Source organism: Phocoena phocoena, chromosome 4 (genome assembly GCF_963924675.1).
Source record: "Phocoena phocoena chromosome 4, mPhoPho1.1, whole genome shotgun sequence".
NCBI lineage: Eukaryota > Metazoa > Chordata > Mammalia > Artiodactyla > Phocoenidae > Phocoena > Phocoena phocoena.
In genome coordinates, this window is record NC_089222.1 from 30,623,634 (window position 1) to 30,637,401 (window position 13,768).

The window sequence follows — 13,768 nt, forward strand, 5'->3', positions numbered from 1 at the left end:
TCTGAAGCCTCTTCTGAAAACCTCCACCTGCAGTAATTGCTTCGAAATGTCCATAGCCCTTAATGTCAGCACTGCCCTGCTGGCCCCGACTTGTTGCCTTGCTTGTGCTACTGTTTCTTATTTTTATGTAGATGACTCATCTCCATGTTTGGATAAAGCCTCTTAGGGTCGCACACTGACCACAGTATAGTGCCTTACACGTAACCGTTGCTTATTTAATTGACAGCCCTCTCTGTGCACAGATTTGAGCATTATGATTTATCCTTTTAAGGATAACATTGAGAGTTCTTGTGTGTATATGTGCACGAGTATGTGTGTGCATGTAAAATATGCCACGTGTATGAAATAGAGAGTAAGCTTGGGGATATCAGGTATCCACTTCATCTTCAAAAGAAATGCACTGGAGGATGGTTAGTTATCCTTAGGAGGAAATTTACAGTAAGCTCTCTTTTTCTTGCATGGTTTTGGAGTAGCAGCATGGTAGGATGGTAAGAGCTTAGGTTTAAGAGAGGGGCAAAACTGTGCCGAATCCCATCTCTGCCACTAAATAGCCGTATGGCTCTGGGCAACTCACTTAGCCTCTAGGAGCCTCCATTTAACACACTAGTAAAATTTACCTGGCAGGACGATTATTCCCAAATGTGTCCTGAAAGAATTTGGGCCCCAAACATAGTAAACTGTCAGATAATGATAGCTATATAACAGGTCTGTGACATTAAAAACAAAAGAAGAAAACAAAAAAACCTTTAGAAGACAAGAGTTACATGAATAGAGTTTGCATTGTTTTCAACTGTACGTCATGCTCAAATATTTCAGTTGCCTATAGGATAACTCCACTTAAAATCTGACACTTGAGCCCAACACCCAAGGATCTGTCCCATTTTACCTTTCCCTATGAAAGCTTCCTCTTTGGCTCTAATTGGAGGACATTCAGTCTGGTACACACGTGCTCACCTGATACCTGCATCCCCCTGCCTACAATTCCCTGTATTAGCACCAGCTACCCAGCTCCTATCTGTTGGACAAATTTTAAGTCACATCCACTATCTCAGCACCTCCTGCCCCACTGACGTGAGCTTTCAGTGACCTCCTTGCTTCTGAATTCTTAGGGCACTCACTGTTCCCACCTTCCTTTTGGCACGTGTATTCACCTTTATCATTATTTCGTTTCACACGTATAGATTTCCTCCCAGCCAGAACAGGACCATTCTTAAGTCTTACTCTTTTTATATTATGAGATAATATAAAAAGTGTGTTGTGTATTTAGTGAAATATAGTGTATATACAAGAGGATATACAAAAATGTTTAGTTTTTAAAACACCTTCACCACCCAAGTTAAGGATTGGAACATAACCAGTATCTTTGAAGCCCCTTTTCGTCTTTCCCATCACAGCTTCCCCTTTCCTCCCAAGATAACCAATATCATGAGATTTACATTGATTACAGTTTTCTACTCTTTAAACAGTACTTTTTTGTTTTGTTTTGTCCTTATGTAAGTAGATTCATATGTATGTGTTTCTATTTGAATTTGTATCATTTCTTTTTTTCAGCATATTTTGAAAAGTCATCCTTTTGCTATGTGATCTGGGTAGCTACAGTTCATTCATTTTCACTGCTATATTGTATTCTATGATATGAATATACCAGAAGTTGTCCTTAAAACAAAAACAGAATGGATAACCATCCAATTTCAGTGACATTCAACAGTCAGCATGTATTTCTTGCTCATATGTCATTGAGTAGTCTGGGACAGCTCTGATCATCTCAGCTGAGTTTGGAGCCAGGCCACAGGTTTGATCCACATCTGTTGTGACTGTCTCATTCTTCTGGAAGCAGCAGGCTACCCAGGGTACATTCTTCCGCTGGCAGAAGTTGTAGCTTCTCAGGGAGGCTGAGCAGAAACAAGCAATGCTATTTTAAGGCACACTGTCACTCTGCCCACGTTTCATTGGTGAAAGCAGGTCATGCAGACATGCAAATATCAGGCAGGCAGGAAAGTGTACTCCCCCTGTGGAGACTGGGAAAAGGCATGAACACTTGCTGAACAGTAATCTATTAACGTGTAGTCACTTCAGCTGTTTCCAGTTTATGACTATTTCAGACAGTGCTACTGCTGTGAACATTTTGATTGCTTCCTGCTGCACACGTGCAAGAGTTCCTGTAGGGTGTGTGCTTAGGAGCTGAGCTTCCTTCCTTCCTTCTTGTAGAGTGTGAGCATTTTCGGTTTTACTAGGTAATATCAAATGGTTTAACAAGTGGCTGTACCTCTGCTATCCACAGTGGATCGGCGTTGGGTTGTTGCACTGATCCACTGCTACTTTGGGATTTTGTGTATACTTAACATATAACTGAATAATTTTAGAAGTCTAAAATTGTTTCAGTGAGCTCCACTTTTTTTTCCAGCCACTGCTGCAGGATGGAAGGTGAACTGTCAGTGCTCAGAATCCACTAACCGTTTCAACTTGTGCTCACTTGGCAGATTTGGTGCAAATGCCAAAGTTGTGCATTTCCTAGGACGAATCAAACCGTGGAATTATACTTACGATCCTCAAACAAAAAGCGTCAGAAGTGAGTCCCACGATCCCACTGTGACTCATCCAGAGTTTCTCAACCTGTGGTGGGACATCTTCACTACCAGCGTTTTACCTCTGCTTCAGCAGTTTGGCCTTGTCAAAGACACCCGCTCATACGTACACGTGGTAGGTTCTGTTTTTTTCCTTCAGGTAATTTGATGCTGTATTTTTTTTAATTTGGTATACTGGTAGAGATGGAATATTTAGTGGTATTTTGAACAAAGAGATAAAGTAAGACTTTGTGGAAAGAAAACGATGTCCATCTTAGAGTGGAGAAATATTACCAGCAAAGATTAGAGCAGAAGTAGATTTTGTGGCAAATTTCAATAGACCTGGGAGCAAAGGAAAGGTTTTTAGAGGCTTAGATGGATAGATAGATCTATATATATTTTATATATATATATATATATATATCCGTATGTTATAACTATAAAACTCTTAGCCCATTGTCCTAAGATTGTAAGATTATTCCCCAAAAAATAGTGGTTTACAAAAACAAAGAACGCCCCATTTCATGTTTTAGAAGCTGCAAGTATTTAAATATACCTATTTTATTTTTGCCATCGTGTAGAAGAATATATTCCAAGTGAAAATTACAATAACATGAACATACAGCAAATACTTTTCTAGGATTATTTTGATTTGCCATGTTTTACTCCTCTGGTTATATTGGATCTTGAAAAATAAATCTCTCTGTAAGAGGAAGATGACATTAACATTTACAGTAACAATTCTGACTTTAAAGGTCTTCCTCTGAGGTTTGTTCTTTTGGAAGAATTGGAAGAGGATGAGAAATTAAACTTTTATGTTGCATATTGAGATATAGAGAATAAAACTGGGCTTCCCTGGTGGCACAGTGGTTGAGAGTCCACCTGCCGATGCAGGGGACACGGGTTCGTGCCCCGGTCTGGGAAGATCCCACATGCCGCGGAGCGGCTGGGCCCGTGAGCCATGGCCGCTGAGCCTGCGCGTCCGGAGCCTGTGCTCCGCAACGGGAGAGGCCCGTGTACCGCAAAAGAAAAAAAAAAAAAGAATAAAACTGAATGGGTAAATTATAATCAAGTCTTAATAGATCAGTTAATTACCTTGGTATAAGAGACTATAAGGTTATAAGAGATCCTTCTCTTTACTATGGTATATATAGATTTTAGCCATTTCACTTAGAGCACTTGTGCCAAAATATAAAAAGGAGAAAGGGGAAAATAACACTTACATTCTTACACTAATTGATTTATATGGACCAGGAAATAATACTTATACAGTACTTGGAACATTGCCAGGTACATAGTACGTGCTTAAGATATCTATTCTTATTTAACCCTTATAAGCACTCTGTCAAGTAAGTCTTATTTTTGTTAATATTCCCTTTTTATATATTAAAATTAACTGAGGCTTAAAGAAGTTACATCCCTTCCCTTAGTTATGTAACAGACTAGTCAGTCGCAGAACTGGGACTCACATCCAGGTCTGAGAGGTGGCTGTCCTTACGAAAGCATTGCGAGCAGAGGACTATGCGAGAGGCTCCTGGTGTCATTCCGGTGGCCTGTGGAAGGCAGAGGCAGGACTAATCCAAGGGAAGGACTTCACGTCGCCTCAGCTATAATATAATCCCGTGGAATCTACCCAAATACCTTGGAATTCCAGGATATTTAAATACATATAAACTTATACCTACACATCTATATAGCAACAAAAACAGCTACTCATTTTGTTCTACCATTTTCTCTGTTAAAAACAATACCTGTGTGTATTCATTTGCCTTCCTTTTTCTCTACGATTTCCAGTACTGTCGCACCTGAGAGCTTTCTGAAGGATAACTTTGATCTTTTATGATACTACTGAAGTTAATTGCCTACCTGTATGTAATGAGGATCGAATTTAATGCAGAGTAGGTTTGCTCCATTTCCTGCACATTTACCTTGTTCCTTCCACAACCCAAGGACTGAGGGTTATGAATCAAGGGAAGGTGAAGATGGGAAATGAAGACTTAATCAAAACTAAGCAAATTAACAGAAGCTGCAGGAATAGATACTACTTGGTAATAAGCTTGAACAGGAAGATAAATTTGGTGTATGGCTCAGACTGTTTAGCTCTCGCTTTTATAATGTGACAGCTGTGTATGTGGTGCGGCTCTCTGCTTAGGTTCTTTCTGAAGTGTAGCTTCTGAGGTATCATTTCGTTTAAGTTCTCAACCTTTCTGAGCCCACACAGATCAAGAACTTATCGTGAGACTTGTGTTCCCTTGTCCATCCATCTTACACTTTCTAATGAACTGTTGCAGATTTCAGACTTGGTCTATACACTGGCTTTCTCTTGTGGCTTCTGTAGAAAGGTATGCAGAACTTAAACATTAACCCTACCCAATTAATTTGTTCTCCCTCTGTTTTCACCGAGTCAAGAAGTCTTCATTTTGTTAGGAAAAATATCATGATCCTTGTATTTCTGTGTCTTCTTGTTTCATGTAATGCTTTTCAGTTTTTGCTACCTTGCATGATAATTCATCCTGGTTCTTCTCACCTTCTTCAGTTTACTGCAATTCTTTAAAATGGTCTTTCAGCTCTAAAGGAGTCTCTGATTATTCTCCCCTTTCTAGGAAAATGTCTCAGGAGCCATATCACAGCTGTCCCTTGGGGAGATCCCGGCTACGGCACAGCCTTTTGTATCCTCAGAAGAACGGAAGGAGCGGTGGGAACAGGGCCAGGCTGATTACATGGGAGCAGATTCCTTTGACAACATCAAGAAGAAGCTGGACACTTACCTCCAGTAGAAACACTGCCCTTTTCCGTGGACACATCCACTTCACAGGCACTTGTTTCCCATACTTAGTGTCTAGAGCTGGGTTAAGAAAGGTCTGTTAGCTTTCATTAAAATCCATCAGATGTGGGTGGGGGGTTCTGCAGGACAGCTGGTGAGAGCTGGGCAAAAGTTAAGTAGCAATTCTGTTATATGAACGACAGTTCTGCTTTTTTAACCCTCAGCTTGTATTTCAGAAATTCTCAGTTATGCTGATTGCCAACGTACGTGGTAAGGGACACTCAAATCGTAAGCGGTTAAGACGGCTGTTAGCAACTCTTAAAATGTGCCAAGCCAGGCTCCAGATCAGTCTCCCTTCAGATTGGGACACAGCACCTGTCTCTTGCTTGCTTGTTGTACCCTTCACTAGACCTGCATTTTAGAATCGCCCAGAGGCTGCCAGAGTGATTGTAATTCTGCTTTCAGGTAAAGACAACCTATAAGAACACTGCTGAGTGATTCATAAGCGTATCAACAAACGGTGTTAACCCATTTTATTTCCTAGTCTTAGTGTCTGGAGATGTTCACCAGTTTTCTATGTACAGTAAGGCGGCATGCTAAAATGCTTTCGTTCAGTTCTGTATATCTGAAAACAGCAGTGTGATGGTTACCTACACAGTGGCACCTTGTATGAAAAATAAAGATTTCTTGACATACCTTGGTTGTCTAATTCAATTAAGGGCACCCACTCCCCTTGAAAAAAAAAGTATTAGGGAATTTTTCATAATTTGTAGAATTTGTGTTTTAAAAACCAGTGTAAAACTTGACACTGAAATACATGCTTTAAAAGTTGGTTTCTAGATATCAAGAGCTATCTGCATCTAGTGTTCTCCAGTGATGGTGATGGATCTGATCTAATAGATGGAGGAAAGGGAGATCAAGTTAATCTGTCACCCACATTTCTGTATGAAGTGGGTATTCACATTTTAGAATATTGTAACCTTAAAATCATCGTAGGTTCATCGTCAGTCTCTAAACATACTCGATAATCTTTCAGGACTGTTACAATCAGTACCAGACCCAACGTCTTCTAGCATTTTTATCCACGGCTTAGAATGATAGGAGTATAAAGCATATTTATTCAATGTACAGGTGATTCTAGGTTGCAAGGATGGCAAGCTAGTGAAGGGTATGATCTAAAATGTCGTTTTAAAACTGAAGTGAGTAATCAGAAGTCTTTCTGTTGAAGAAAGCAAGAGAGACCATGACAAGAAACTTTAGAGGTTTAACTGGCCAGAAGCCGCAGTTAAAGGCTTTTAACCTTCAAGATCACCTTCCTTTACTTCCACAATAGCCTATGGGTTACACAGGTCGGCCCTATTCAATAAGGGCGTGAATGAGTATACAGGGTATGGAAACCTGGAGGGCAAGAATGGATGGGGGTGGGGGGCCACTTGGAGGCTGGCTACCAGAAGAGCTTAAGAAGAACCTGAGGACTTACCTAAAATTGTAAACTGTTAAATGACAAATGATGTCTGAAGATAAAATAAGCTACGATTATTTGGACCGTGGAAAATGAGTTGCTGTGATCTTCAGAGTACATGAAGAGAGTTACGTGCCTCTGCGTGTCAGGTGCCACGGTACAAAGACCCCTCAAGAGACTCCTAATCCAAGAATCTCTGCATTGAGAGGTATGAGCTAAACTCTTCCAATGAGAATCCCAGTGCATAGAAGAATCTGGCTAAACTGAAATTGAATTCATTAGAGTGTAATTTGCCAGTCATACAAATCGAGTCTTTATTTCTGGACAATCTGTTTGTGCCTAATTTTAAAGTTCATTTCAGCCCTCCGTTGCTTTCAGAGTCTCAGTGGTCATAAAGATGTATCCGATTTCAAGGAAACACCTGAGCTTATTCCAGAAATTACATCTACCAAAGCATTAGTTCAGTCATCTTGGTTTCACATCAAACACAATTTGAGTTGACATACGTATTTAAGACAGACAACACAATAATTCACTGAACAAGCACTTAAGTACTGACCATATCACACCTATGATGGACATTAGAAATATAGGAGTGTACCAGACAGACATAGTTCCTTATATTCTAGTAGGAAACAGACTGAAAGAGAAATGAACATATATAATTGCAAATTATGCTAAAGTACACTGACAACAGGGAAAGTCCAGCTTTAGGGCAATCAGGAAAGACCTCCTGCAAGATGATGATTAAGCCAGAGAGGCTCTGAGGTAGCCAAAAGGGGGTGAGGAGAAGGAAGAATATTCCCTTCGGAGGAAATTGTGCGAGCAGGCGAGAACTTGGTGGAAATAAAGGCTTATAAAACAGGATGGAGAGGTATGTATACAGTGGCTTCATAGGTGAAGGTATGGGCTTTGGATTTTACTTTAAATTCAACAGCAATTGATTGAAGTTTTATTAATGTAATTTATATTTAACTTTTTATTAACGGGGACCTATAAAGACATACAAAGGTAAGCAGAATAGTATAAAGAACCCCCATCACCCAATTTCAACAATTGTTTCATCTGTATCCCCACCAACTCTTCCCCTGCTAGACTATTTGGAAGCAAATCCCAGATTAAAAATTTCATATTCCCATATATATCTTTAAAACATAAGGACTTCAGAAAATTATCTCACCAAGAAACTATTAATTCCAAATGTCCTCCCTTACTTTGTGTTTTATTTCCACTTTGATCTTATTAAGATCCAAGTAAGGCCCATACAGTGCAATTGGTTGATATATCTGATTCCCTCGTGTTTCCTAACCCTCCCTTCTTGTTTGTTGTTGCCTGGCAATTTATTTACTGAAGAAAACAGATTGTCCTGTCTCCCACATTCTTCACTTTACTGATTGCAATTTGACATGTTTCCTTGTATTCTGTATTTCTTATAAACTGATTTAGAGGGCCAGTCAGATTAAGGTGTGATTTTTTTTGGGGGGGGGGGCAATACTTTATATGTTGTTAGGTACTTCCAAGCCTCCAGTTATCTTATGATCTCAACTGCCATTGATGATCACTGCCTAGATACAGTATCTCGCTGGGGTTGCAAAATGGTGATACTCTCATTTATTAGTTGAAATATTTCTATATACTTCCATTCATCAGTAATTTGGTTACCCTGAGGTTGTTTCTATTAAAAGGGCAGGATAAATGCTTGATTCTCCCTTCACTCACTAGTTAGTATATAAAATAAGGAACTGGTTTAACAGTGTCCTCCAAAGGTGCTTTTGAGGGGGGTTATTCTAGTATCATTATGAATTAATGAATTTTAATATAGTTTGTTCAGTTCATTGCCAGTCCTTCTTAAAGAGAGTCTAATTGTCTTACCTTTGTGATATACATTTTAAAAACATTGGTTCTGCAGCTGGTGGAAAATAGCTTAAATGAGAACAAGAGCTGATGGGAAGGCAAGTTAGTTTAATAGTGGTCTTGGAGAGAGACCGTGGTAATCCAACATACCTTCCACCAGGGTGAAGGCAGTAAAGCTGCTGATGGACTGGATATGAAGAGAGAGGAAAAAGGAGTAACTGAAACTAGAGGCTTGAGCAACTGCGTCTCCAACCTGGCTGCTCCTGAGAAACACTGGACACCTTGTAAGTACAGTTTCTTGGGCCTCATCACTATAGATTATGAATCAGTGGGCCTTGGTTGAGGTCACAGTATCTCTACTCCAAGTAACTATCAAGCAATGATTGTGACCCAAATGACATTTGAGAACCACTTGATACATTAAGAAAGTGTTTGCACTGAACACAACAGGGAGTCAGGGTTTTTAGCAGAAGACGCCTGGAAAGGTGAGGTGGTGTTACACAGCAGGGGACTCAACTGCTGATCGGTCAAGGCTTTCCGGAAGACAAACTCGGCTCCTTGAGTGATGTAGGAAACATGATCATAAATAACATCTGTAAATATAATTGTATAATGTCTACCGTTTAATGTCACTGAAACTTGGGGCATTAAGCTAAGTAAGACTTGACTTCTCCTTAAATAAAATAGTCTGCCACAGTTTGCTTTTTTTTCCCTCTGCTTATTATTACAAATAGATTACTATTTTTATACTTGGGTATGTTATTTGATAACTTATTTCTCTGAGTTTCTGATGCTGAAATTCAATCTCCTTTAAGTGAAAATCTGTAAGAAAGCAAAAAGGAAAGACAATATTTATTAGGTATTTATAGCTTAATTTTCATGTCAGTCCTATAATGTATATACAGTATTCTCATTTTGCAGATAATCAGAGAATAAGAAAGGTAAATAATCTGCAAAGGACTTTGATTCAGTTTTGTGTATGCTCTAACTCTAAAACTATGCTCTGCATTAAACAAATGAGTGATCAAAACAATGAGATCAGAGAAATGGGCAGAGATCAGAGTAACCTCTGTACGTAACCAGAAATATAAATGCCAGAAATCTAGGAAGTAACACAAATAATGGAAAAGCTTTCAGTTTGCTTGCTATGAAGATAAGGATAATGGCCTTGAAATAGAATGTGGGAAATACCTTTTACAAATGCTTTCCTAAATAGGCTGCCTGAAATTATAATGTAAAATATATGTAATATAAAATGTAATATAAATGTAGTATAAAATGGGTAAGAAAATTCAAGGATAGAATTGTCATGAATTTTGGCTTGGACACAGTTCAGCTTCACAACGTATAGACTTTGTATCTTAAAAGCCTATACAGGGGGGAAAAAAAAACTATGCAGAATTATCCTGTTTTCACAGTTGTTTTATTGGTCCAGAAGAGGGAAAATTTCTGTTATATGATTATGCTGCGATACTGTGATGTATTCAGGGTCAACATCCCTTTAGGGATAAGGGCTCCAGACACCTATAGTAAGACACTCAACTCTTGTGATTTACTTATTCTGTGTTCACTTTTAAGTTTTTGAAGTTTATTGACGTCCAGTCTATCAGCTACCACTGCTCCCTACTGTCTGCCTAAAACAAAAATAGGGAAAGAGGCAACTGTTCAATAACAGGGCCTTTGAACACTAGTCCTTTTCTACTGAGTCAAGTATATGGATTTACTGACATGTTATTTTAGGTGGTCAGAAGCCTTTTTTGGCTTCTTGGCCCCTGGTTGAGATGAACAGAAACCTAGTCTTCAGATACCTAATATTGCCTTATTGTTGTGGCCAGGTAATATGCAATCTGAACAAGGAAGTGTATTTTGGAACTCTCCATCTGTATCACAAGAGACCACAAGACTCAAAGCCTTTTTTTTTAAAATTGAGGAACGATATCAAAGCATCAGACTGGGGGGTGGGGAGGAGAATTAAACATATCATCTGGTGTTAACTTTTTTTTTTTTTTTTGCGGTACACGGGCCTCTCACTGTTGTGGCCTCTCCCATTGCGGAGCACAGGCTCCGGACGTGCAGGCTCAGCGGCCACGGCTCACGGGCCCAGCCGCTCCGCGGCATGTGGGATCTTCCCAGACCAGGGCACGAACCTGTGTCCCCTGCATCGGCAGGCGGACTCTCAACCACTGTGCCACCAGGGAAGACCTGGTGTTAACTTTTTGTGTCCCTATTTTGTATACAACATAAGAGATAAAAGCTCTAAACTGAAAAGGCTTACGTAATTTACTTTAAATAGTATTTAGTAAAGGCTGTTAACTTTTGGAAGGAAACAGTGACAAATTTACCATAGGAAAAAGCATATAATATGCATAAAAGAGGCTGAGAAGTCACTGAATTAGACTAACAGATTCTTTTTCCTTCCCTGATCTTCCAAGGATACTCCTTAATTAAGGTGAAGTATTAACTTTTCCATGCAAAGTTGCACAATTACACTGCAAAATCTGTCCCAGGGAGCCTAAAATACCAAGGGGCACTTTGTAGGATGTGTAAATAGGCAACATTAACTCAGATTACAAGAACATACATTTGTGGAGGTGATCAATATATCCTTATTTTTTAATCCCATGAATAATGGTGGATATAATAGCCTTTGACTATAAGTCAAATTTGCCTACACAAAGGGCAGATCTATGCCTTTGGAGATGAGCTCCAAGCTTGATCGAGGTCTATGATTCACGCATAAAATCAATGTTTTATCTTAATTCTTGCTTTCACCTGTTCCTGCAAGAAACATATGAAGTGGCCTTCACTAGACCATTTCTCATGAAATATTTAACTTACCTTTATCAATATATTGATACCAGTGCCAAGAAAAAAATTTTTAAATCCTACAATGTACTATTAGGGAATAGCCCTTCCCTACCCTAACAAAAAGGGTAAATTAGTTTAAACATTCAGGAAACTGTATCCTAGTTAATTTTATCTGCCTTTCTAATAAACTAGAATGGCTGAAAAATGGCCGACTTACTGGAAACTTTCCTAAAACACTAGTCCTATCTCTGCTTTAGCAAATAGAGCACGTTTTAATATATAATCTCTCTGATGACTTTTAATATCACATCTACCACATTTAATACCCTCTTGGAATAGTCTAGATGCACTATTTTTGCATTTTTCAAAAGTGCAAAGACATGCCCTAGAATTTGTTTTATCTACCAATCTAAGAAGTCATTTTGGTATTTGCTGTCCTTCTAAATGAAGTCCCAGTGTAGCCTAGTTATTATAACTTGGTTCAGGTTAATGGAGGTGTCCTGTTCCATGTACATTTGAATGACATACATTATTAAAACTGTATTATTTTCATGTAGAAATCAATTTTCATAATTAAAGGTAGAATTTAAAGGTCTAAATTTGTCAGAAAATTCTTGATCAAGAAGGTTGAGTAGGGAGCTGAAAAAGAGATTTTTTAAAATCCCATTTTAACCATTAAAAGATCTGACTGGGAGTAAGATATCATCTACCCTTTCAAAAGCAGTAAATTATTATGGCTTCATCTAGAAGACCGTTCTCCCTTATTATCACACAATAACTATGAATATTTTAACATGGAAGAAAACATTACATCTGCTTACAGGATTTCTAATCAACCATTTCCCCTCTGAAGTAGACATTACTGCAGGGAAGCATCCCCACCATTATTCACAGCTATCAGAATTTTGGGGTCTTTTTTATTCAGAAGTACCATAAAAATGAGGTCACAAATTCCAGAATGTAGAACTTGTAAGGAAGTTATTTACTACATACTTACGGGTGAATTAAATGAAGGAAAGCTGTTGTATCTCACCTTTTGCAAATATTTTAAAGTTAATACAGTTGAAAACTTAAGGTTAAGCACTTGAATTCTTATTAATAAGCCAAACATATCATTTGTCCTCATGTTTTTAATGAATCTTCCTCCCGAATACTAATGAACAGAATTTTGCCAAGCATATAAATAAAATGAATAAAAAACACACCAATGGATGCCAACAGAAAACATGCACTGCCTGAGTGTAATTATATGGGTACTCACTGGTTTTAAACATAAGATGATTATTTTCTTGATTATTTCCAATCCTGGAGCTGTAATTAGGGCAAAGTCTATAATCAAGAGTGTTATCTAGTGTACCACTATACATAGCTATGATCACAACTCCTTTTTTTCTGGCAGATGGGGAAATAAAAATAATCAAAACCAATGTTTAAGGAGATCAAGACATTTAACATAAAATTTAAAAATATATACACTGATTTCTAAACAAGAAGTCAACCAGTTAAATTGAAATTTAGTAAAATTTAAAAGGGGTAGGAATATGAGTCAGTTATTCTCAGCTACTCATAGTTCTTTTATGTACTCTCAGTAAAAAAATAATTATATAATATAGACAGCTGAACAGACGTGTGAGATTTATAAAGAAAGATTAAATGCTCTTTAAAGAAAAAGTACTCATTAAAATTACGGCACTGAGGAAGCTAGTAATTTTTTCACTTTTATTAAATTTAAAACAAAATCCAGTTTGAACCACAACTGGGAATACAATATTTTCAAGATGTTTCTAAAGCTATTACTCTACGTAGTAATGAAACAGAGTTAACAGCGTAAACATAATGTGAACTTTTCATTCCAGTAGTTTATATATTTTCTTAGGATGAATTTGTTGTTTTTTATTTAACACCACTTAATCGAACTATACAAAACCAAAAAGGTATTTTTTAAATGACTTGCCAAATTTATCATTATGAATGTGTTTAAAAACACAAGTCTGTAAATGTTTGGGGTAAAGAAGCAAGCAAAGTCTTCACCTTTACAGTGAGTTTGCAAGGCTCTGCCTTTGTAAGCAAGAAGAGTAGGTTGCGTTTTTTGCTGCAAACTCTTTTTATACTTAATCTCACTGAAGTATTGGTATATAGAGAACCCACATATCATATTTTATGAGATCCTGATCAACCTGATATTTTGTGCAATGCTAGTCCTACAAGGTAAAGAACTTCCCTATTGCTCCTTATGCTAGTGGACCAACCTCAAGTTATTATTCCACTCTCATCCCTACAGAAAGGTCTGTTTGTCCTTTACATCAGCCCTCTACC

At 38.1% G+C, this 13,768-nt stretch overlaps 1 protein-coding gene across 2 annotated transcripts in view; it reads left to right on the forward strand.

Moving 5' to 3' along the window:
- The window catches only part of GYG1 (glycogenin 1), a 37,924-nt gene extending 31,901 nt beyond the window's left edge, over window positions 1-6,023 (forward strand). Inside the window, exons 6-8 of one of the 2 annotated variants that reach the window (XM_065876216.1) lie at window positions 2,481-2,700; window positions 4,856-4,906; window positions 5,168-6,023. In XM_065876216.1, the coding sequence (XP_065732288.1) occupies window positions 2,481-2,700; window positions 4,856-4,906; window positions 5,168-5,341 (445 nt within the window). In that variant the 3' untranslated portion in view covers window positions 5,342-6,023. The remainder of the gene's footprint in view (window positions 1-2,480; window positions 2,701-4,855; window positions 4,907-5,167) is intronic. The other variant, XM_065876215.1, reaches the window with a different exon arrangement.
- Window positions 6,024-13,768: the final 7,745 nt, after the last annotated feature.